General features: G+C 40.8%; 1 protein-coding gene across 8 annotated transcripts in view; it reads left to right on the top strand.

Annotated features, from left to right (window-relative positions):
* The first annotated feature begins 2760 nt into the window (after positions 1-2760).
* Positions 2761-22723, top strand: part of DMXL2 (Dmx like 2) — a 161092-nt gene continuing 141129 nt past the window's right edge. For all 8 annotated transcript variants that reach the window (XM_060149954.1, XM_060149946.1, XM_060149917.1 and 5 more), the window contains exon 1: positions 2761-2886. In XM_060149954.1, coding sequence (XP_060005937.1) covers positions 2800-2886 — 87 coding nt within the window. In that variant the 5' untranslated portion in view covers positions 2761-2799. The remainder of the gene's footprint in view (positions 2887-22723) is intronic.

The following is a 22723-nucleotide window of genomic DNA, read 5'->3' as shown; positions in this document are numbered from 1 at the left end:
CAAAGAGCAAAGAATGGGAAGATTAAGAGAACACAGTATGCTGGAGACAGCAAATAGCTCAGGGGGCTGGAGCATAGTGGGTGTGAGGGAACAGCCTGAGATAAAACTGGAAGATTAGGCAGAAGCTGTAGGGAGTGGAGATTTTAAGCAGAGAAATTTTTCCCTTAAAAAGGTTTCTCAGGCCGCAGAGCTGTGGATGGATTGGAGAGCACAGAGTTGGAAGGCAGTCAAACCAGTTAGGAGGCTTTCAGGGTAATTACATGAGAAATGATGAGGTCTAAATGAAAGTAAAGGGCAGTAGGTATGATGAAGGGCATGAACTAGGGACCTCGAAAAGGGATCCTTGGATATAGACAACAGAGAGAATGGGGCTGAAATTGGCTCTGCGGTTTCTAGTTTGGGTGACTGGGGGAACAGTTACGCCATTAAATGCAAATGAAAATGCCCTAGGTCATTGGGAATTATCTTTGATTCCTTCTTCCACTCAACAGATTACCAACTCCTGCCAGGTCCTTGCCTGCAATCTTCCCCACTCTTCTAAATATCCTTCACACTGATATGAAGTTTGTAAGGTCGGATCTTAACAAACGGCACCGCGAAACAGAGGAAAGCTTCAAGTGAGCTTTATAAGGGAGCGCTCCCGGGCGAGGTTCACTGGTCCGAGAGAAAGCGGCCAGAGAAGTCGCACCCGGGCGAGGGTTGGGCAAGACTTTATAGGGGAAGAAGGGAAAGGGGTGTGGTGAATCTGGGAGGGCGCAGGGTATTCCTTATTTGGTGGTCTTTTCGGGTATCCTGGGGGGAAGGCTGGGCTGGGTTCAAAGTCCCCAGGTCAGTTCCTGGAACTGGGTGGTCCGGAATGTCTCCAGGGCAGTTTCTGGGACTGGGTGGTCCGGAGAATTTCGGTCTGATGCAACCTGTGAATCTGATTGTGTTCCCCTGCCTCGGGCCAGTTGGCCTTACAAAGTTACCTTCCTAAAGCAGCTGAGTGTATACATTACTGTTCACAGGGGCTTTCCTGGTGGCGCAGTGGTTGAGAGTCCGCCTGCCGATGCAGGAGACACGGGTTCGTGCCCCGGTCCGCGAAGATGCCACATGCCGCGGAGCGGCTGGGCCCGTGAGCCATGGCCGCTGAGCCTGTGCGTCCGGAGCCTGTGCTCCACAACGGGAGAGGCTACAACACTGAGAGGCCCGCGTACAGCAAAAAAAAATAAAAATAAAAAAATAAAAAAAAATTTATACATTACTGCTCAGAAGCATTTGATGGACCCCCCCCCCCCACACACACACTGCACGGGAATGAAATCTAAGCTTCTTTGTGGAGCATTCAAGCCTCTACATGTTCAGGCTGGCCACAAGCTACCTCTTGGATGTATCCATCTCTTGTTAACTACCATTCCTTTTCTCACCCTATATATCTTCAGCCTTAAACATTAATCTAATCATTGTTTCTCTAACACATCCTGTCATTTTACACTTCTAAGCCTTAGCTTAGGCTATTTTCTCTATTTGAATGCAGCGTTTATGTCAGTTTCTCCATAACACTTTACCCATCCCCTTAGTCAAAAGTATTCTTCCTCTTCTGTGGTGCATAGACTTTTGTGTCTCAATCCTAACACTTTTTGCGTTCTGCCTGTTTTTATAGATAGTTGTAACTTAGTCCCTTCTACTTCCTTGCCCCAGTGACTTAATCACACACAGTATAGGCTTAAAGCCTTGTGACGAATTGAACTGGAGCAGGGATCTGATCCCTGTATCAAAGGTTAACAGTCTGGAAAATTCAGGCGATTCTGCAAGAATCCATAACATCGCGCATGAAAAAAGAGCCTAGAGGAGTCACTCATTCCAGGGGGCTCTTTCGCTGTCTAGAACAACCGTTACAAAAGGTGGGAACAAAATAATTTGCTGTTAGGGGAGTACGGCTTCTCTACACAGTTGCAAGATGTTTTTATTGTTTATATAAAGTAAAATATCTTATGCACTGTACTTGAAAAAAGCCCTAAGGGATCTAAGATTTCCCGAGGTGAATTTTCCGCTGACGGGTGTCCTCCTGAAGTCAACTGCAATGACCATCATGCAGTGTACTTGGTAATGGATTAAAGACTCATCGAAGCATACTCGCGGTGCTTCTCCGGAGAGGGACTGCGGCTTGGCCCGGAGCGACCTCCGCTCCGCCCTGCGGCCACCCCCACGACCGCCCCCAGCGGAGGCTCCAAGGGAATTCCCGCACCTCTGCGCGCGCAATCCCGGGACAAGGATCCGCGCGGCGCGCGCAATTGCCCTGGAAACCTCTGCGCGCGCACGCGCAAACGCGGGGCGGGGGAGGACTGAGCTAAGGGTTTAGCAGCGGAAGGAGGGATTTACCCTTCCAGTCGACTGGCGCTGCCCCCAGGGTGGACGCGCGCGCCGCCCATCTCCCTCGGGTGGAGCGTCCCTTCCAGCACGCACCCGGCCGCGCGCTCCCCAGCCCCTCCCCCTCCGCCCTCCTCACTTCACAAGCACCCTTGCCGTCCTCCCGCATTTGTGCGCCGGTGCAGCAGGCAGTGGGAGCATCCGGGCACTTCCGCAGCCGAGAGGCGATCCGGGCGGCGGCAGCTGCGGCGGCGGCGGCGGTCGAGGAGCTCCCATGGCTGGGACCAGGCTGGGGGAAGGCAAAAGGGGGGCGAGGCCTTAAGCCCGAGCCGCGGCGGGGTGGGTCCCGAGGGAGGCGGAGCGGGAAGCGCTCTCGCGGGCGGAGGAGGGCCGGGAGCGGGGCTCGTTCAGTCTTCTAGTGCGTTCGCCTGGCCAGCCGGGGCTCTGGAGATGCATCTACATCAGGTCCTCACCGGAGCTGTCAACCCTGGAGACAACTGCTATTCCGTGGGCAGCGTCGAAGATGTCCCCTTCACGGTGAGCGGTGTCCGGGAGCCCGAGGGGGAGAGACCGCAGTCTCTACGCGGGGGCCAAGACCCCCTGTTCCCGGCCCACGCCTCCCCGGGAGGCTGCGAGGTGTTGGTAGGCCCCACCCGAGTCCCCTTTGCACCCCAGTTTAGCGGGGCGGGCCGTGGGACTGTGATTCCTGCGGCTGCTGTAGGAAATTGCCAGTCAGGGGAAAGGTTGAGGAATCCACCGCCCTGTCCGCCCTCAGCAAACGGGCCCCGGGGGTGACTGCACCAGACGGTTCGTCTCCTAGGATGGCCCCGGGTCTGTGGTGGAGGAAGGTGAAACCGCTGAAAGCCCAGAGCGTCCGTTTCGCACCTGCGTCCGTTTCGCACCTGCTCTGGTTTTGGAGGCGCAGAGACTCGGTCTTGTCTCCTCGCGGAGCGTGGAGGCGATGCTGCGTCTGGCTCCCCCTGCCCGTTGTGTTAGGACATTGAGGAGCCGCTGGAGCCGGTGGCTTTAAGCCCAACCCTCCGTACCTCCTGATATGCAGAACCTTAATTCCAACAAGAAAATGGAAAAATTCATTCTCTGCCTCCGAGAAATTTAGAATAGAATAATTAGAGTGACAGCGGTCTGGAGAGCTCTTATTTATGACGAGATCACGGTTTGGTAACCTCCCTAGATAATATTTTAATCCGTTTGCCAGGTAGGCTGGTTGATTTGTTTTAAAGATATGGCAATGTGAAAATTTTATGACAGTGTTTTTCCTGTTTGTGAGATTAAAGTGTATGTAAACGATAATGTGTTAGAACCTCTTAAAAATCTGGATGAAATAGACATGTTTCTCAAGGAGCTTGGATGGATTAATCCTTTTGAGAATGGAATGTTGTTAGTATAGCCAATTCAAACCAAGCTCTAGAGCTTCATTTACCCACAGAGAGACTCCCATGGATTAACATGAGTTTCTTTTTTGTGTTAAATTTAGACATGATCCTCCTTGGAAGGAACTGTAGACAATTAGACCTCGATTAAATACACATTGTTGTTAATAATCATTCTCTTTGATGAAATTGGAAATAGCATAACGGTATGTTTTTAGACAAGGGAAACACTCTGATCTGATGTCTGCTTTCCAGTAGCATGTTTTTAAAGCTGCAGAAATAAGAAAAGCTTCTGCAAAACTGCAGAATCATTATGTAGCACAGTGCATTCAGGAGCAGAGTTTATCTAACATTGTGATACATTAGAAATAACCCCATAAGATTGTTTTCTGGCCATTTTAATTTTAAATGTAATCAACTTGGCTTTGTACCAGTTTAGAATGAACCCTTAAAAAATATAATTTGCCTGACTTATATTGTTACACCTATCCCTACCAATGGTGTCATCTGTGTTTTGTGTACTTGTGACCTGAAAGACCATATAGTGTTGAGCTTGGGCTTCAAGTGTGTAGACAATTTGGGGGGCATAGAGAGAAGAAATTTCCCTCTCCCCTAGTTGTGTATGTGGGGAGGAAGTTCCCCAGGGTTAGAAGAACAGGCTTTCTCCATCAAGAAATGAATCTGGACTCTTGGCTTATGGAGTATCTCCACACTATTATGGTCGTGGTAGTTTTCTGTTTCCATCTAAGGTAGAGTGGTGTCTCATTGTGAGGCTGGTATATAGGGCTAAACAGGTTCAGGTGCAGTCTGGAAAAGCCAATGCCAGAACCATTAGTGCTGCACAGGTGTGGTTATGCTGTAGGCTGCTCATGACCAGGTCCTTGGAATCATTTTCAAATCTTTTTCCACCTCCCTCTTTCAACCTGTCACCAAATCTAGCTGACTCTCTGCAGTGACTACCAGATTTACCCCTTTTCGTGTCCTTAGTTACCAGATTATTGTAGAACCTTATTTGTATTACTTAATATTAAAAACTTCCAAACTGGTTTCCTGACATCTCTGATCACTTCAATTCATCCTCCACACAGCTGCTGGTATAATAATCTTCAAATAGCATTTCACCATATCATTCTTGGCTCAAGAGTATGTAGTTGTTTCTAAGAGCTGTGGTGTGAAATTTAAATTTGTCAGATATTCTTCTGCCATCTTTGACTTTACATTTGATTATATATACTCCTCACCTTGGCCCCTCTGCTCTAGACATACCAATCTTCTCACTCTAGCCTACATTTTTATGTTGCAACAAGAGAATTCTTGCGTTTTGTTTTCCGAAATAATGACTCAAAATTTACCTAGTTTAGGATGCCTGCCTGTGACACTGATTATTTTGGCCCTTTGGCATTTACACACCCATGTTGCACACCATCTCATTTTAATATCTTAGTTTTTTAAAATATATATTTATTTATTTTGGTTGTGCCTGGTCTTAGTTGCGGCATGTGGGATCTTTAGATGCGGCATGTAGGCTTCTTAGTTGCGGCATGTGAACTCTTAGTTGTGGCATGCATGTGGGATCTAGTTCCCCGACCGGGGATCAAACCCTGGCCCCCTGCATTGGGAGCATGGAGTGTTACCCACTGGACCACCAGGGAAGTCCCAATATCTTAGTTTTTTTTTTTTTTTTGCGGTACGCGGGCCTCTTACTGTTGTGGCCTCTCCCGTTGTGGAGCACAGGCTCCGGAAGCGCAGGCTCAGCGGCCATGGCTCACGGGCCCAGCTGCTCTGCGGCATGTGGGATCTTCCCGGACCGGGGCACGAACCCATGTCCCCTGCCGCGGCAGGCGGACTCTCAACCACTGCGCCACCAGGGAAGCCCAATATCTTAGTTTTGAATACACTGATCCAGTTATAATTTTTGCCTTGAACTAGAAATGACCTTTTGGACTCTATGAAGAACAGAGTTGCTTGAAAAAATGAGAAAAGCTGTTTTCAAGTACTCAGGAATCAGCTAACAATTATTTCAATGCCTGTGTTAGTATGGTAAAAATGAAATTAAAAGAAAAGGTAAAACTCCTTTATGTAGAGCATGCCATTTGATTTGTATAGCAATCATATGAAAAAACTTTAGTTCTGGGTCAGATGACTAACAAGGGGACCAGCCGGGACTGGAATGGAGGTCTTGTGACTTCTCATCTGGTGGGCTTTTCTCTGTAGCATGTTTCTTTCCTGTCAGAGTTCTTGCTCTGAAGGGTGTGTATATGTGGGGAGGGTCTAGACATGGCCAGTGTAGAAGGTAAGACTGTCTTGGAGCTAGCCAGTGGTAACCTGAGGACCTTTTCAAAATAGGGCAGATCATTTATTTCAGAGTCTATAAGCAAAGTTTTTTTTTTTTTTTTTTTTTAATTTTTCGGTACGCGGGCCTCTCACTGCTGTGGCCTCTCCCGTTGCGGAGCACAGGCTCCGGACGCGCAGGCTCAGCGGCCATGGCTCACGGGCCCAGCCGCTCCGCGGCATGTGGGATCTTCCCGGACCGGGGCATGAACCCGTGTCCCCTGCATCGGCAGGCGGACTCTCAACCACTGTGCCACCAGGGAAGCCCCAATATAAGCAAAGTTTTTGAAAAGGAATTGTTCTAAAAGAATTTTGAAGTGTTCATGACATTGTAATTGAAAAACAATCTGTTATATATATATTGCACTGTGCATGGGAGGTGGTGGGTGGTGGCGGTGTGATCGGCTGGGCAGTGAATGTCTGCTTGGTTATGTTGTCAGGGCACGATCTCTACTGTGTTGACATGGTGATGCAGTTGGTAGTGGACAAACCCAGTGATGAGTACTTTTAGTGCTAGCATGTGGGCTGTGATGGTTTTTACTTGTGTTTTGGCAGTTAGGAGTTCTTTAAAACACTCAATTGTAATTTTATAAATACACTTGTATAAATATCACCTTTTGATCATTCTGTTCTTTTCAATATAAGATCTAAGTCCTGGGAAATATTGCTATCCTGTAAGAAGTCAGGTCCCAGGTAGTCCAAAGGTTGATGTATGAGCTTTGTTGTAGTTTATTTTGCCATCGATACATTTCCAACTACCTTCTTACAGGTAAAGTGGCTGTTTTAAGGCTTAATGCAACAGATAGTTTAAATTTCTCCTTATTTATGTTGTTTATTACTTTCTGAAAATAGTCCTTAGTTTTTTTTTATTTTACTTTTCTGTAAGCATTAGAATATTAATTAAATTAGTGATGGTACATGATGATTATTAATATAATTAAAATATTTTTTTCACCTAAGGGGTACAGACTATTTTCAGACATATAGGGCAGTTGATGTTACTCCATTCTGATATGAATTCAATACATTGATGAAAAAAGTTTACAAAAATTAGTAAGTCATTTCCACTTTCAGGGGGCTTATAATATACTGGCAGAGATAAAAAATGATGTACATAATTACAATGTAAGTCAGGTGAAAGAGATCACATGTAGTTGGGAAGATAAAAGATTTCATGAAAGATTGACACTTGGAAAGACAGAGTAGTATTAGGCATTTCTAGATGGTAAGAACAACAAAAGCCAAGGAGTGGTGTGATATAAAGGATACATTATTGGGTGACTGTTCCTTCACAAAAGTGATTAAAAAAAGAAAACAAAACACAGGACTTTAAAAACACCCCACAGGGCTTCTTTATTAAGTAGCGAATACTGTTAGAATTTTGAAAAATACGATTTGCAAACATTACCCTTAGCTTTTTAGGAAAATATATTTGTATTCTGACATTCTTGACTTTTTGTTTTTTCTAGTAGTGAATGAAATGAATGAAAAAACATTTATTTAAAAGTTAGAAGATAATGTTATGTTACATGTTATATATGTCATATATGACCTTTTTTTGGCATTTAGATATATTTTTATTCTACTGTAGCATAATAACATTCTAGTCCTAGAATTATGGCAGCACCGAACTTTGAAAATAATCAGCTTGTTTATACATTTACAAATGTTTGCTGAACACATGGATGTGTGTGGCTCTGTGGAGATTAAAAAAAATAATAAAAAAGAACAAAAAAAAATAGTCCAGATTTCAGGGAGTTTATTAAAAAAGTTTAGGAAGCTGGTAATCTATCTACTAGGGGAGTTAAGATGTATACTTAACCACAGCAGGTCAGCTGTGTGGTATTGTGAGGCACTTAAATTCTTGTGGGAATTCAGAAGGAATAAGAGATCACTTTTGGCCAGGGGAATTGGAGAGTTGGACAGAAAAATGCTTTTGTACTGGCTAGTTATCAATAGGTATAATGACTTTACCTATTGACAGCCTATGCTGAGAATAAAGGGAAGGACAGAAGTCAAGAATTTAGAACGGGCTTGTTTCCCAAGAGAAATTGGCCCATTTATTCTTGGAGAGTAGCTTCTTGTTTATTTAAATTGATATCTTTTAGAGTTTGTGGCCTTGTGTTTGCTGTCAGCCTGTAGGTGAATATGAGGTTCTATAAGTTTTTACTTATGTCCCTAGGTAGATTGTTAATTAGCCTGCCTTCTAGAGTGAGAAGACTCCTAGCAGCTACCCTGAAACTCCGGTATAACCCCAAATAATGCCTCCTCAGAAATGGGAAGTCAGAGACCAACTACTTATATGACATTGGCCAAATTGCTGAAACTTTTTAGGTTTTTCATCTGTAAAATGAGGTTCTTAAATTAGGTTCTCTTTAACTATTCAGACCTTGGATGGCATTTATACAGACCTCTCTAGAGATTTCCAAGGGGCAAAAGAGAAGATGGACCCAGAAACATAAAGTGATTGTGGTGAGGATATAGGTCTAGCGCCTCTGTGCCCTGCCACTTGTATGTATGTACAAGACTGTTGGTCAGACTCTACAGTCAGGGAGCCTGACTTCCTTTATCCTCAGGGATTAAGCCATGCAGAGCCTTTGTGAAGTAGTGGTTCTGCTTCGGGCTCACAGTCGAGAAGGAGGCTCTTGTTTATGATTGTATCCTCAGTATCTGGTAGACGGTACTGTCAGAGTACAGTGCAGAGTGGGAGATGGGCCAGGGTGATGGTATTCAACCACCCACTAAATAGATTTACTCCTTTACTTTCTGTTCTTAGCTTTTTGAGTATTTGAAGGATGACTTTAGAAATTATCTAAAAAATTGATACAAACGAACTTATTTGCAAAACAGATATAGACTCACAGACATAGAAAACAAACTTATGGTTATCAAAGGGGATAGTGGGGATGGGGGAAGAAAAATGAGTTTGGGATTAACATACACACGACTATATATAAAATAAGTAAACAACAAGGACCTACTGTAGAGCACAGGGAACTATACTCAATATCGTGTAATAACCTATAATGGAAAAGAATCTGAAAAAGAATATATACATACATATGTATAACTGAATCACTTTGCTGTACACTTGAAACTAACACAACATTGTAAATATGTAAATACTTCAATTAAAAGAAGAAATTATAATCAGTATCTTAATTTGGATCTTGAGAAACTTTTAGAACAAATCAGAGTCTCAGTATTTTTTTTTTTTGCGGTACGCGGGCCTCTCACTGCTGTGGCCTCTCCCGTTGCAGAGCACAGGCTGTGCACACGCAGGCTCAGCGGCCATGGCTCACGGGCCCAGCCGCTCCGCGGCACATGGGATCTTCCCGGACCGGGGCACGAACCCGCGTCCGCTGCATCGGCAGGCGGACTCTCAACCACTGTGCCACCAGGGAAGCCCAGAGTCTCAGTATTTAATCATCAAAAAGAGTATAGGATGTTGGGTTACAACAGTAATGGTGCAGTGGAAAAACAAGTCGTGCCTGACCAATTTAATTTCCTTCTGTGATAGAAAGCAAGGCAGTGTTTAAAAGGGGATAATAATAGAATATCTGTAATTCAGATTCAAGTAAGGCTCTTCTAGCTTATTTTTTTGTGGCTTATTTTTTAAACAAGTTTGGAAACTAAATATTTTAATAGAAGTTTTAGGGTTTTCAATCTTTTTGAGTTTGTAGTATCCTTTTTTCATTTTATTTTTGCTCTGGATCCCTAATTTGTGATATAACAGGATAGGACTTGTTATTGAGGAAGCAGGGAGGCAGGTGCAACTTTCACGGGTGGTGTGACTGTATTTTCTTGCTCTTAGAGATAGCTCATGTAACCCTGGCACTTGACATACAATATGTGAAACCAATTGACTGTGCTTTTATTCTCAAACTTTCTCATTTCATGATTGCTAAAGGCTCCTTTAATGCTCCCCTTTGCCTCCATCCCAAACACCTAAAAATATGGTTAGCTTATATCTCTTTGATGGAGAAGTCACTAGGTATTAAAGGGGTCACTGAATAGAACCAGACTCCTTTAACCACTACATGATAATTTGGTGGGGTGATTTGAAAGGCATAAATATCACCCTCTTAGATTATCATTGGAGATGTGTTCCTTTTGGACTGTTCCTCTAAAAATTGAGCCTTCTCAGGAATGATATTTAATTTAATTCATACTAAGTCATGACGTTTTCCTCTTGTGATTTTAGAAGAAACCCAGGAAACCTGAAATTATATGGGCATTATGCGAGGCGGCATAGATTGGACCCCCCCTCCCCCAAAACATAAAAGTTTTGGCTTAGACTAAGTTCAAAGACACACATAGCTTATATGGTCTCTGCATTTCAATAACAAAATGCTGACATCTTCCTAGGAGTAATGACTTTGGTTTTGTTATATGCTGGCACCTTCCTCATGTCTTCTGTGGCCTTGACTATATCTGTACTTAGGAGGATCTAATCAGAAGGAGACATTAAAATTACTGTCATGTACTGTAACCAAAGCATCTTTTATATGGATGAATTGTCAGTGTTTCCAGGAAAGGCCAGTTCCTCCATTGGTACCGATGATCTTAAATTGGGAGTGATTTTGCCCCCTGGGACGTTTGGCAGTGTCTGGAGACATTTTTGATTGTTGACAAGGTTGTAGGGAAGGACTAGCATCTAGTGGGCAGAGGCCAGAGACCCTGGTAAACATCCTGTTATGTGCAAGACAGCTCCGCACAATGAAGAATTACTCAGCCTAAAATGTCAATACTGCTGCAGTTGTGAGAAACCCCAATTAATATCCCAGGTCCCATCCCCTCTTATCTACTCAAGCACATTGCTCTAACAGTTTCTCCTTTTCTGTCTTGTAAAATTGCTTTTTCTTCCTCATTGAAATAGTTTCTTTACTTAGCTCTGCTGGTTGTCCTTTACTTCCCTTAAGTACTCCTTCTCAACCTGATTTCAGATTTCTGTATCCAGCTTTTCTTTGACATCTCCCTTTTGAATGTCTAATAGCTGTCTCATAACATTCTCTTCCTCCAGCCTTCTCTAAAGCAGTAAATGGCTACCTTACCTTTTTTTTTTTCCAGTTCCCTTGGAATCTTTCACTGTTTTCTTTCATTTACACCTCAGATCTACTGTTGGCAACTTATCATCTCTTTCCTAGATTATGGCAATAGGCTCTCCTTGCCTTCTCTGCCTTTAGTCTTATACTTCTTCAGTTTATTTTCAACATAATAGTGGAATGATCCTGTTGCTGTATAAATCGGATCTTATTAGTCTCTCGTTCAAAATTTTCAAATGACTTCTTTTTTCACTCAGAGAAAAGACCTGAGTGCCTTCAATACCCTTTACTGCTATTTCATTAACACCTAGAACAAAAATTTATTGGGTACAAAATAGTACCCAATAAATTAGTAAATAGAAACGGCGCTTAGTGTAATATACAACATCCTTAGAGTAAATATGGTGACCACTTTTATAAGGCTATTTTTTACAATACTTTTTGATATAGGTCAATGGCATTAGGCCATATTTAGATAAATGAATTTTATAGGATGGAGGCAGGGAGAGCTAAGAGAATACAATCCAGGTATAAAGCTTAGCTGGTCTGGTTTAATCGAAGGATGCATATTAATGTATTGAGAGGAATTGACAAATTATGTGCCTATTAAGCAGTTCTAAAATTTTCACAATTTTGCTTTTGAAAAACTTTAATACATAAAAAATTAGAGATTAACCTAACACCTGGACTGTAGAGATATTTTCTAAAATATTTATTTATTTATTTTTGGCTGTGTTGGGTCTTTGTTTCTGTGCGAGGGCTTTCTCTAGTTGCGGAGAGCAGGGGCCGCTCTTCCTTGCGGTGCGCGGGCCTCCCACTGTCGCGGCCTCTCTTGTTGCAGAGCACAGGCTCCAGACGCGCAGGCTCGGTAGTTGTGGCTCACGGGCCTAGTTGCTCCGCGGCATGTGGAATCTTCCCAGACCAGGGCTCGAACCCGTGCCCCCTGCATTGGCAGGCAGATTCTCAACCACTGCGCCACCATGGAAGCCTTGTAGAGATTTTTTATTTTAAGAGTTACAGATTTTAAAAAATAGCTGAGCTGGGCCTGGAATTGAAAATTGAGGAGCCTGACAAAGACAAGATTGAGGTGGTTGCCCCACCTGGTGGTAAACTGAACTCAGCCAAAGGAATATTCTTTTTTTTTTTTTAACATCTTTATTGGGGTATAATTGCTTTACAATGGTGTGTTAGTTTCTGCTTTATAACAAAGTGAATCAGTTATACATATACATATGTTCCCATATCTCTTCCCTCTTGCGTCTCCCTCCCTCCCACCCTCCCTATCCCACCCCTCCAGGCGGTCACAAAGCACCGAGCTGATCTCCCTGTGCCATGCGGCTGCTTCCCACTAGCTATCTACCTTACGTTTGTTAGTGTGTTTATGTCCATGACTCTCTCTCGCCCTGTCACAGCTCACCCTTCCCCCTCCCCATATCCTCAAGTCCATTCTCTAGTAGGTCTGTGTCTTTATTCCCGTCTTACCCCTAGGTTCTTCATGACCTTTTTTTTTTTCTTAGATTCCATATATATATGTGTTAGCATACGGTATTTGTCTTTCTCTTTCTGACTTACTTCACTTTATATGACAGACTCTTAGGTCCATCCACCTCACTACAAATAACTCAATTTCGTTTCCTTTTATGGCTGAGTAATATTCCATCGTATATATGTGCCACATCTTCTTTATACATTCATCCGCTGATGGACACTTAGGTTGCTTCCATCTCCTGGCTATTGTAAAGAGAGCTGCAATGAACATTTTGGTACATGACTCTTTTTAAATTATGGTTTTCTCAGGGTATATGCCCAGTAGTGGGATTGCTGGGTCATATGGTAGTTCTATTTGTAGTTTTTTAAGGAACCTCCATACTGTTCTCCATAGTGGCTGTACCAATTTACATTCCCACCAGCAGTGTAAAAGTGTTCCCTTTTCTCCACAACTTCTCCAGCATTTACTGTGTCTAGATTTTTTGATGATGGCCATTCTGACCGGTGTGAGATGATATCTCATTGTAGTTTTGATTTGCATTTCTCTAATGATTAATGATGTTGAGCATTCTTTCATGTGTTTGTTGGCAATCTGTATATCTTCTTTGGAGAAATGTCTATTTAGGTCTTCTGCCCATTTTTGGATTGGGTTGTTTGTTTTTTTGTTATTGAGCTGCGTGAGCTGCTTGTAAATTTTGGAGATTAATCCTTTGTCAGTTGCTTCATTTGCAAATATTTTCTCCCATTCTGAGGGTTGTCTTTTGGTCTTGTTTATGGTTTCGTTTGCTGTGCAAAAGCTTTGAAGTTTCATTAGGTCCATTTGTTTATTTTTGTTTTTATTTCCATTTCTCTAGGAGGTGGGTCAAAAAGAATCTTGCTGTGATTTATGTCATGGAGTGTCCTGCCTATATTTTCCTCTACGAGTTTGATAGTTTCTGGCCTTACATTTAGGTCTTTAATCCATTTTGAGCTTATTTTTGTGTATGATGTTAGGGAGTGTTCTAATCTCATACTTTTACATGTACCTGTCCAGTTTTGCCAGCACCACTTATTGAAGAGGCTGTCCTTTCTCCACTGTACATTCCTGCCTCCTTTATCAAAGATAAGGTGACCATATGTGCGTGGGTTTATCTCTGGGCTTTCTATCCTGTTCCATCGATCTATAGTTCTGTTTTTGTGCCAGTACCATATTAGAAGCAAGATTTTCTTTAGAAAGTAATTTTAAGAATGTTGGGAATTCCCTGGTGGTCCAGTGGTTAGGACTCTGTGCTTTCACTGCCGAGGATGAGGGTGCAGTCCCTGGTCAGGGAAAGCCATGGGGTGCAGCCAAAGAAAAAAGAAGAATGTGCTAATACATAGACAAATGGAACATTTAAACATGGCTGTCATTTTATGCTAGAAAAATTTTATATAATCAAAAGCCCAATTTGGCCATTAAAATCAAAAAGCAAACAAAAACCATAAAGAACTCAATTTTTTGTTTTAACATTATTAATATAATATCCTAATTGTGAAAAACTCATAATTCAAACAATGTTGAAATACAGAAAGTAAGAAGGAAAGTTTCCTTTTCCTAGTAGAATTTTGTTTAGCCTAACTTCCTGGTCATCCTTGATTCAAAAAATATTTGAGTGCCTAGGCATTGTGCATACCCTCTAAGGCAAACCAGCTATTAAATATGCACTGTTGTACACTGTTGGTGTATGTTGTTTTAAGGTATAAACTAGTTAAATTGGTAAAGTAGTTGAATTACAGCCCTTCTTTCTGGTAGTATTTAATAGTGCCAGTTGCATGGGGTTGATATATAGAAACACAATTTTTTTTGAAATGGAAGGATTAATATCCATCTTGTATGTTAAATTGGTATATGAAATGAAATATTTTACAATTTAGATCTAGTATAGGAATTTTAGATCTAGGAATTAAAGAATTTAATCAAAGCTACACAGCAGACCCTGTGGCAGAATTAAGACTGGAACGAATAAACAAATGGGACCTAATTAAGCTTAAAAGCTTTTACACAGCAAAGGAAATCATCAACAAAACCAAAAGACATCCTATGGAATGGAAAATATTTGCAAATGATATGACTGACAAGGGGATAATTTCCAAATATATAAGTTAAAAAAAAAATCAAAAAAACAAACAACCTACTAAAAAAAATGGGCAGAAGACCTGAATAGACATTTTTTTCCAAAGAAGACATACAGATGGCTAACAGGCATATAAAAAAATGCTCAACATTGATAATTATTAGAGAAATGCACATCAAAACAACAAGATATCACCTCATACCTGTCAGAATGGCTGTCATCAAAAAGTCTACAAATACATGTTGGAGAGTATGTAGAGAAAAGGGAACCCTTGTACACTGTTGGTAGGAATGTAAATGGTGATGCAGCCACTATGGAAAACAGTTCCTCAAAAAACTAAAAATAGAACTACCATATGATCCAGTAGTTCCACTTCTGAGTATATATCCAGAAAAAATGAAAACACTAAGTTGAAAAGATACCTGCACCCCAATGTTTATAGCAGCACTATTTATAATAGTTAAGATACAGAAGCAACCCAGGTGTCCATCAACAGATGAATGGATAAAGAAGATGTGATACATATATACACAATGGAATAGTACTCAACCATAAAAAAGAATGAAATTCTGCTATTTGTAGCAATGTGGATGGACCTAGAGAATACTATGCTTAGTGAGATAAGTCAGAAAAAGACAAGTACTGTGTATCACTTATATGTGGAATCTAAAAATTAATGTAAACAAATGATATGCAAAACAGAAACAGACTCAGATATAGAAAACAAACTAGTGGTTACCAAAGGGGAGAGGGAAGGAGGGAGGGGCAAATTAGAAGAATGGGATTAAGAGATACAAAGTACTATATATAAAATAGGTAAGCAACAAGGATATATTGTAAAACACAGGGAATTATAGCTATTATCTTGTAATAACTTTTGATGGAGTATAATCTATAATTATACTCCATTAAAATACTGAATCGCTGTGCTCTACACCTGAAACTAACTTAATATTGTAAATCAACTATACTTCAATGAGAGAGGAAAAAAAAAGGACTGGAACCTAAGGCTCCAAGTTCTTTTTTGTCCCCTTAAAATTTAAAAAGTAACATATGCCCTTGTAGATAGTTTGAAAAATGTAGAAGAAAGATAAAATCATTTGTAATTGTCCAATCCAGAGATAACCCCTCTTACCATTTTGGTAAAGTGGACGGAGGCCCCATTGAGGAGGCTTATTTGATTTCAGAATGCTTATCTGTATTTTTTTCCTGAATGAGTTTTGGGTAGTTATTTTTGTAAAGATATATATTCTTTTATGTAGATATTCAAATTTATTAATTTAAAATTGTTCAGAGCCACCTCTTACTATCTTTTTGAGGTTTGCAGCATCTGTTATATTGCTTCTTTTCTCTTTACTATCATTGGTTATTTGTGGCTCCTCTTTTCCTTCAGTAGAGGTTTATCAACCTAATTAATCTTTTAAAATAACCCACTTCTAACTTTACTAGTTCTTTCTGTTATATATTTATTTTCTATTTCATTAACTCTTATTCTTGATTTATTATTTCCTTCTTTCTGCTTTATTTGGATTAGTTTTGCTGTTTTCTTCTTAATTTGAGATAAACATTCCAGCCTTTTTCTAATATATACATTTAAGGATGTAAGTATTATATTCTTAAGACTTACATTACCTGCATACCACAAAGCTATTTTAAATTTATTTTTATTTATTAAAAATTTTTTTTAAATTGAAGTACAGTTGATTTATAGTGTTTCAGGTATACAGCAAAGTGATTCAGTTATACATATACATATATGTATATTCTTTTTCAGATTCTTTTCCATTATAGGTTATTACAAGATATAGAGCATAGTTCCCTATGCTATAGAGTAGGTCCTTGTTGTTTATTTTATCTGTTAATTCAAAATTTCTACTTCATCCCTGCCTCCCCTTCCCCCTTTGGTAACCATAAGTTTGTTTTCTGTGTCTGTGAGTCTATTTCTGTTTTGTTAATAAGTTCATTTGTACCTTTTTTTTTAGATTCCACATATAAGTGATATCATATGATATTTGTGTTTCTCTCTCTGACTTACATCAGAGATAATGATAATCTCTAGGTCCATTCATGTTGCTGCAAATGGCATTATTTCATTCTTTTTTTATGGCTGAGTAATATTCCATTGTGTGTGTGTCTGCTCTCTAATTGTGGTGTGCGGGCTCTAGAGCGCGCCGGCTTAGTTGCCCCACGGCATGTGGGATCTTAGTTCCCCGACCAGGGATCGAACCAGCGTCCCCTGCATTGGAAGGCGGATTCTTAACCACTGGGCCACCAAGGAAGTCCCTTTTGTGTTTCATTCTTGAAAGACATTTTTGCTTAGGTTGCATAGGTTGAGGATGGCAGTATTTTCTTTTCAGCATCTTGAAGATATCACTCCTTTATCTTCTTGCCTCCACTGTTTGTGTTGAGAAGTGAGCTGCCAGCTTGTTGCTTCTTTAGAAGTTGTATTTTAATTTTTTTCCCTCTAGCTGCTTGTAAGGTTTTTCTTGTCTTTCTGGTGTTTTACTGTGTTGTGTCTTGGTGTCCTTTTTTTTTTCTTTTTAATCCTGTTTGGGACTTTTGAAATTTTTGAATTTGTGAGTTGATGTATTTCATCAAATCTGGAAAATTTTCAGCTAATAGCTCTTCAAATATTGTTTCTGCCCCATTGACCTCATGAGACTAATACATTAAATATATTAGGACTTCTCTGGTGGCGCAGTGGTTGAGAATCCGCCTGCCAATGCAGAGGACACAGGTTCGAGCCCTGGTCCGGAAAGATCCCACATTGCTATGGAACAACTAAGCCCATGTGCCACAACTACTGAGCTCCCGCAGCACAATTACTGAGCCTGCATGTCCTAGAGCCCACGTGCTGCAACTACGGAAGCCTGCGGGCCTAGAGCCCGTGCTCTACAGCAAGAGAAGCCTACAACGAAGAGTAGCCCTTGCTCACAGCAATGGAGACCCAATGCAACCAAAAAAAAAAAAAAATATATATATATATATGTATATATATTAGATCTTCTCCCTTTAGTTCTATGTCTAAAATCCTCTCTACTATATTTTCTTTTCATCCTTTTTAGAATTCTAATTTTTTTTTTCTAATCCATTTGTTAATCCTTTCTTTTTTTTGTTTGTTTGTTTGGCTGCTTCAGGTCTTAGTTGTGGCACTCAGGATCTTCGTTAAGACATTGGGGATCTTTCGTTGCAGCTCAGGGCTTCTCTCTAGTTGTGGCGTGTGGGTTTTCTCTCTTTAGTTGTGGAACGTGGGCTCCAGAGTGTGTAGGCTCTGTAGTTTGCAGCATGCAGGCTCTCTAGTTGAGGCTCAGTAGTTGTGGCGCTGGGGCTTAGTTGCCCCGAGGCATGTGGGATCTTAGTTCCCCAACCAGGGATTGAACCCATGTTCCCTGCATTGGAAGGCAGATTCTTTACCACTGGACCACCAGGAAAGTCCTGGTAATCCTATCTGAAGTCATATCTGATTTGCTCTATTGTACTTACTGCACTGACTAGTCCTAGATTTTGTTTTGTTTGCCCTTTATAAGATTGAAAAAATGTCCTTATATTCTTTTTTGCTGGAAGTTTTTATCATGAAGTCATCTTGAATATTGTCAAATTTTTTTTTTCATTGATATGGTCATGTGATTTTTTTTCTTCTTTAAACTGTTAGTGTGGTAGATTACATTGATTGATTTTTTGCAAATAAAATCAGCCTTGTATTACTGGTATAAGCCCCACTTAGTTATGGTGTGTATTATCCTTTTTATATAGGGCTAGATTTGATTTGCTAATATTCTGTTGAGTGTTTTTGCATTTATGTTCATTCTTGATCCATCGTCTTTTCCCCTCATATTGTTTTTGTTTGGTTTTGGTATTATTGTAATGCTGGTTTCATTAAATGAGTTTGTAAGTATTCCTTCCTTTTCTATTTTCTGTCACGGATCAGGTAGAAGTGGTTTCATTCTGTAAATTTTAGTAGGATTTTCCACTGAAATCATCTGGGTTTTGACTTTTCTGTTTCAGAAGTTTTTTTTTTTTTTTTTTTTTTTTTTGCGGAACGTGGGCCTCTCACTGTTGTGGCCTCTCCTGTTGCAGAGCACAGGCTCTGGACGTGCAGGCTCAGCGGCCATGGTTCACAGGCCCAGCCGCTCCGCGGCATGTGGGATCCTCCCGGACCAGGGCACGAATCCGTGTCCCCTGCATCGGCAGGCGGACTCTCAACTACTGTGCCACCAGGGAAGCCCCAGAAGGTCTTTTTTTAAAAAATTGAGCTGTAGTTGATTTACAATATTAGTTTCAGTTGTACAGAATTTTAGGGTTTTATCTACACATTCAATTTCTTTAACAATTAAAGGACTATTAAGGTAATGTATTTCATTTTGGGTGTGTTTTTGTAGTTTCTGGTTTTGGAGGAATTAGTCTTTTTTTTTTCTATTTCACTGTCATATTTATGTGTATAGAGTTGTTTATAGTATTTTATTATCTTTTTAATGTTTGCAAGATTAGTACTGGTATTTTCTTTTATTCTTTTTTTATTTTTTAAAAGAAAAAATTTTTTTAAGTTATCTTTTTATTTTTCATTAATTAATTTATTTTTGGCTGCATTGGGTCTTCGTTGCTGCATGCGGGGTTTCTCTAGTTGCGGTGAGCGGGGACTACTCTTTGTTGTAGCACGCGGGCTTCTCATTGCCGTGGCTTCTCTTGTTGCGGAGCTCAGGCTCTAGGTCCGTGGGCTTCAGTAGTTGCAGCACACGGGCTCAGTAGTTGTGCTGTAGGGCATGTGGGCTTCAGTAGTTGTGTTGTGCATGCTCACTAGTTGTGGCTTGTAGGCTCTAGAGCACAGGCTCAGTTGTGGTGCACGGGCTTAGTTGCTCCATGGCATGTGGGATCTTCCTGAACCAGGGCTTGGACCCACCATGTCCCCTGCATTGGCAGATGGATTCTTAACCACCACGCCACCAGGGAAGTCCCAATTTTTCTTTTTTCTTTGGTGTTGGTAATTTATGTCTTCTCTCTTTCTGTGTGTCTTTCTAGAGGTTTATAAGTTTTACTGAAATTTTTCAAAGAACCAGATTTTTATTTTGTTCACATTATATACTGTTTTCCTGTTGTCACTTTGATTTCTCCTTTTATTTTTATTATTTCATGACTTCTGCATGCTTTGAATTTGTTTTGCTCTTTTTCTGATTGATTAATATGGAAGCTTAGATTACTGATCTGAGGGTATTTATATTTCTATGGCATTTTTATAGTAGTCACTTTAACATGTTTGTGTGTTAATTTCAAAGTCTGTGACTGTTGATTGTCTTTCCCCATGTGAGTTGAGATTTTCTTAGCTCTTTTTATGCTCAGTAATTTTGCATTGTTATCTGGACTGTTTAAAATATTGTGTTATGCAACTCTAGGTCTTGTGTAAAGTTTATGGAGAATGTTGATATTTTGTTTTAGCAGGCAATCAGCTTATTTGGGTTCATGCCAAAAGTTCTGACCAGCCTTCTGTAGGTTGTAGTTTCAGTGTGAGTTCCATTTTCAAAGGCCTTGCAGTGCTAGTTGGATATAACCTGTGTACATGCCACAGGCGGCCAATATGAGACCTGGGCAGTGGTATCTCCTGTAGTTCAGATCCCAAAGGTGGTTATGCCGCTGTTTTAGGTATGATCTGTGCATGTGCTGCCCGGGGATGCACCCAGGAGTTTATAAAAAAGTTTATTGGGTTGTTCTTCCAAGCTCTTCCCTTTTTGTGATTTCTGTGGTACTTTCTGTTTTGCTAGGGCTCCCCTTGGTGGTTCTCTGGCTGGAAAGTTGAGACTTTAGTTACCCTGCTCTGTGCTTCCTGTGACTGTATTTGTGTTCAGTGCCAAGCAGCAGTAGGACAGAGAAAGAAAAAAAAGCAACTGGGATTTCCCCCACTCTCTTGGGATCATAGCTCTTTATATTGGAGCTCTGGGATTGCTTGGGGGCTGGGATGTGAGAAAATGGAGAAAAGAAAAGAAAAAAAAAGGATAAATGGGGAATTTTCTCTCCCTCTCTTTGAAAATTAAGAGTCTCTTTTCCTACTTTTTTTTTTTTTTTTTTTGGTACGCGGGCCTCTCACTGTCGTGGCCTCACCCATTGCAGAGCACAGGCTCCGGACGCGCAGGCTCAGCGGCCATGGCTCACGGGCCCAGCCGCTCCGCGGCATGTGGGATCTTTCCGGACCGGGGCACGAACCCGCGTCCCCTGCATCGGCCGGCGGACTCTCAACCAGTGCGCCACCAGGGAAGCCCCTTTTCCTACTTTTTGAACCAAAAATAAATGGCTTCTCCTGGAGGTCTTTTTTTTGTGTGTTTTGGTTTTGTCCTAAGTTTAAACTCTCTGCTAATACAGTGGATTTCAAATTCTGTTCTTTCCTCGTTCATCTACTACCATTTACTTTTCAGAGTTTTAAAATATTTGTTCCATGCATTCTGTCCATGTTTTATGGCTGCATTCAGTGGGAGAGAGATATTGTTGTTCTTACTTGGAATCAAAGCTATGATACCATTTTTCATATCAAAAAATATCAAGGACCAGCAATAAGTCTAATAATACATGTAGAAGATTTCAGTGGGCAGAATTAATAGAACTTTATTGAGAAACCTAAATAAAGGGAGATAAATACCATGTTTATGGACTAGTATAAAGATATCAATTCTTTCCAAGCTAATTTATAGCTTTGATGTGTTCCCAGTCAAAAACTTAAAGAGGATTTGTGAAATTTGACAGAATGATGCCTAATTTTATGGAAAGAGGGCCAAGAATAGATAAGGCTATCTTGAAGAACATTAAGATGAGAGGACTTCTACCATCTGAAGACTTGTAGAAGTTGTAGTCATTAAGGTAGTGTGGTGGTGGCCTAAGAACAAATATACCAAACTAACAAAACAGAGCACCAGAAACAGACTCACACATTTATTGATGCCTGATTTTTTTTTTTTTGGCCACACTGTGTGGCATGTGGGATCTCAGTTCCCTGATCAAGGCTCGAACCCACACCCCCTGGAGTGGAAGCGCACTCTTAACCACTGGACTGCCAGGGAAGTCCCACCTGATGCTTGATTTATGTCAAAGATGACGTGGTAGAATAGTATAGAATGGTTGATCTTCTCAGTCAGTAGTGCTGGGACATTTTCTTATTTATATAGGAAAGAAATGAAACTTGGCCTCTAGCTCACCCCATACATAAAAATTAACTGCAGGTAGATTACAGATCTAGGTGTGAAAGAACAATAAAGATTTTAGAAGACAGTATAGAAAATTTATTCATGACCTTCAGGTTGCAAAATATTTCTTAAAACACCAAATATACCACAATTATAGATAAATAATTTATTATGTGAACCAGGTTTCTCATAATTGAAGAAGGGAGTTCAAAATATGGAATGTAGGAAGGCTAGAATGAATGGTGGATATAATCAGACCAGAGGCATGTGTATGACTTCATATGTATGTGTGTGTATCCATATATGTATATGTTATGTGTTTTTAATGTGTGAATCTGTTTGTGTGTATATATATATATATATATATATATATTTAGAGAGTGAGAAAGGTAGAGAGCAATGATGTATAGGTATAGAGGTATATAGATATGGTGGGGATGTATGCATGTCCTGGATGTCGATGCTTTTAAACCTTTCAATGGAGAGTTGTAACTGTATGTGGGTGTCTACATACACACACACACATATGCGTGTGTATTCAAGTGCACGCGCACACATGTCTGCTTCCTAGTTGCTCAGCTGAGAGGGCCTAGACACAGTTGGTACTCCAGTAGCAGAAACATAACTGGCATCAAGATCTTGGTTTCTAAATACCATTCTCCACTAAAAAGAAACAGCATTCCTTGGAGAAATAGCTGATTCTAGGTTGGATGATACGCCTAGATAAGCCTGGAATCTCTTATGCCAGAAAGTAAGGAATTGTTCAAAGAATGACGAGAACATGTCAAAAGAAGACAGGGCTAGCTTGAAGGGTTCCTACTGGCCAAGTCTGGGACAGTTGGAATATGAAAATAAGTGATAGT

The sequence above is a fragment of the Lagenorhynchus albirostris genome, chromosome 1 (genome assembly GCF_949774975.1).
Source record: "Lagenorhynchus albirostris chromosome 1, mLagAlb1.1, whole genome shotgun sequence".
Classification (NCBI taxonomy): domain Eukaryota; kingdom Metazoa; phylum Chordata; class Mammalia; order Artiodactyla; family Delphinidae; genus Lagenorhynchus; species Lagenorhynchus albirostris.
This window is presented reverse-complemented; position numbering and strand designations above follow the sequence as displayed.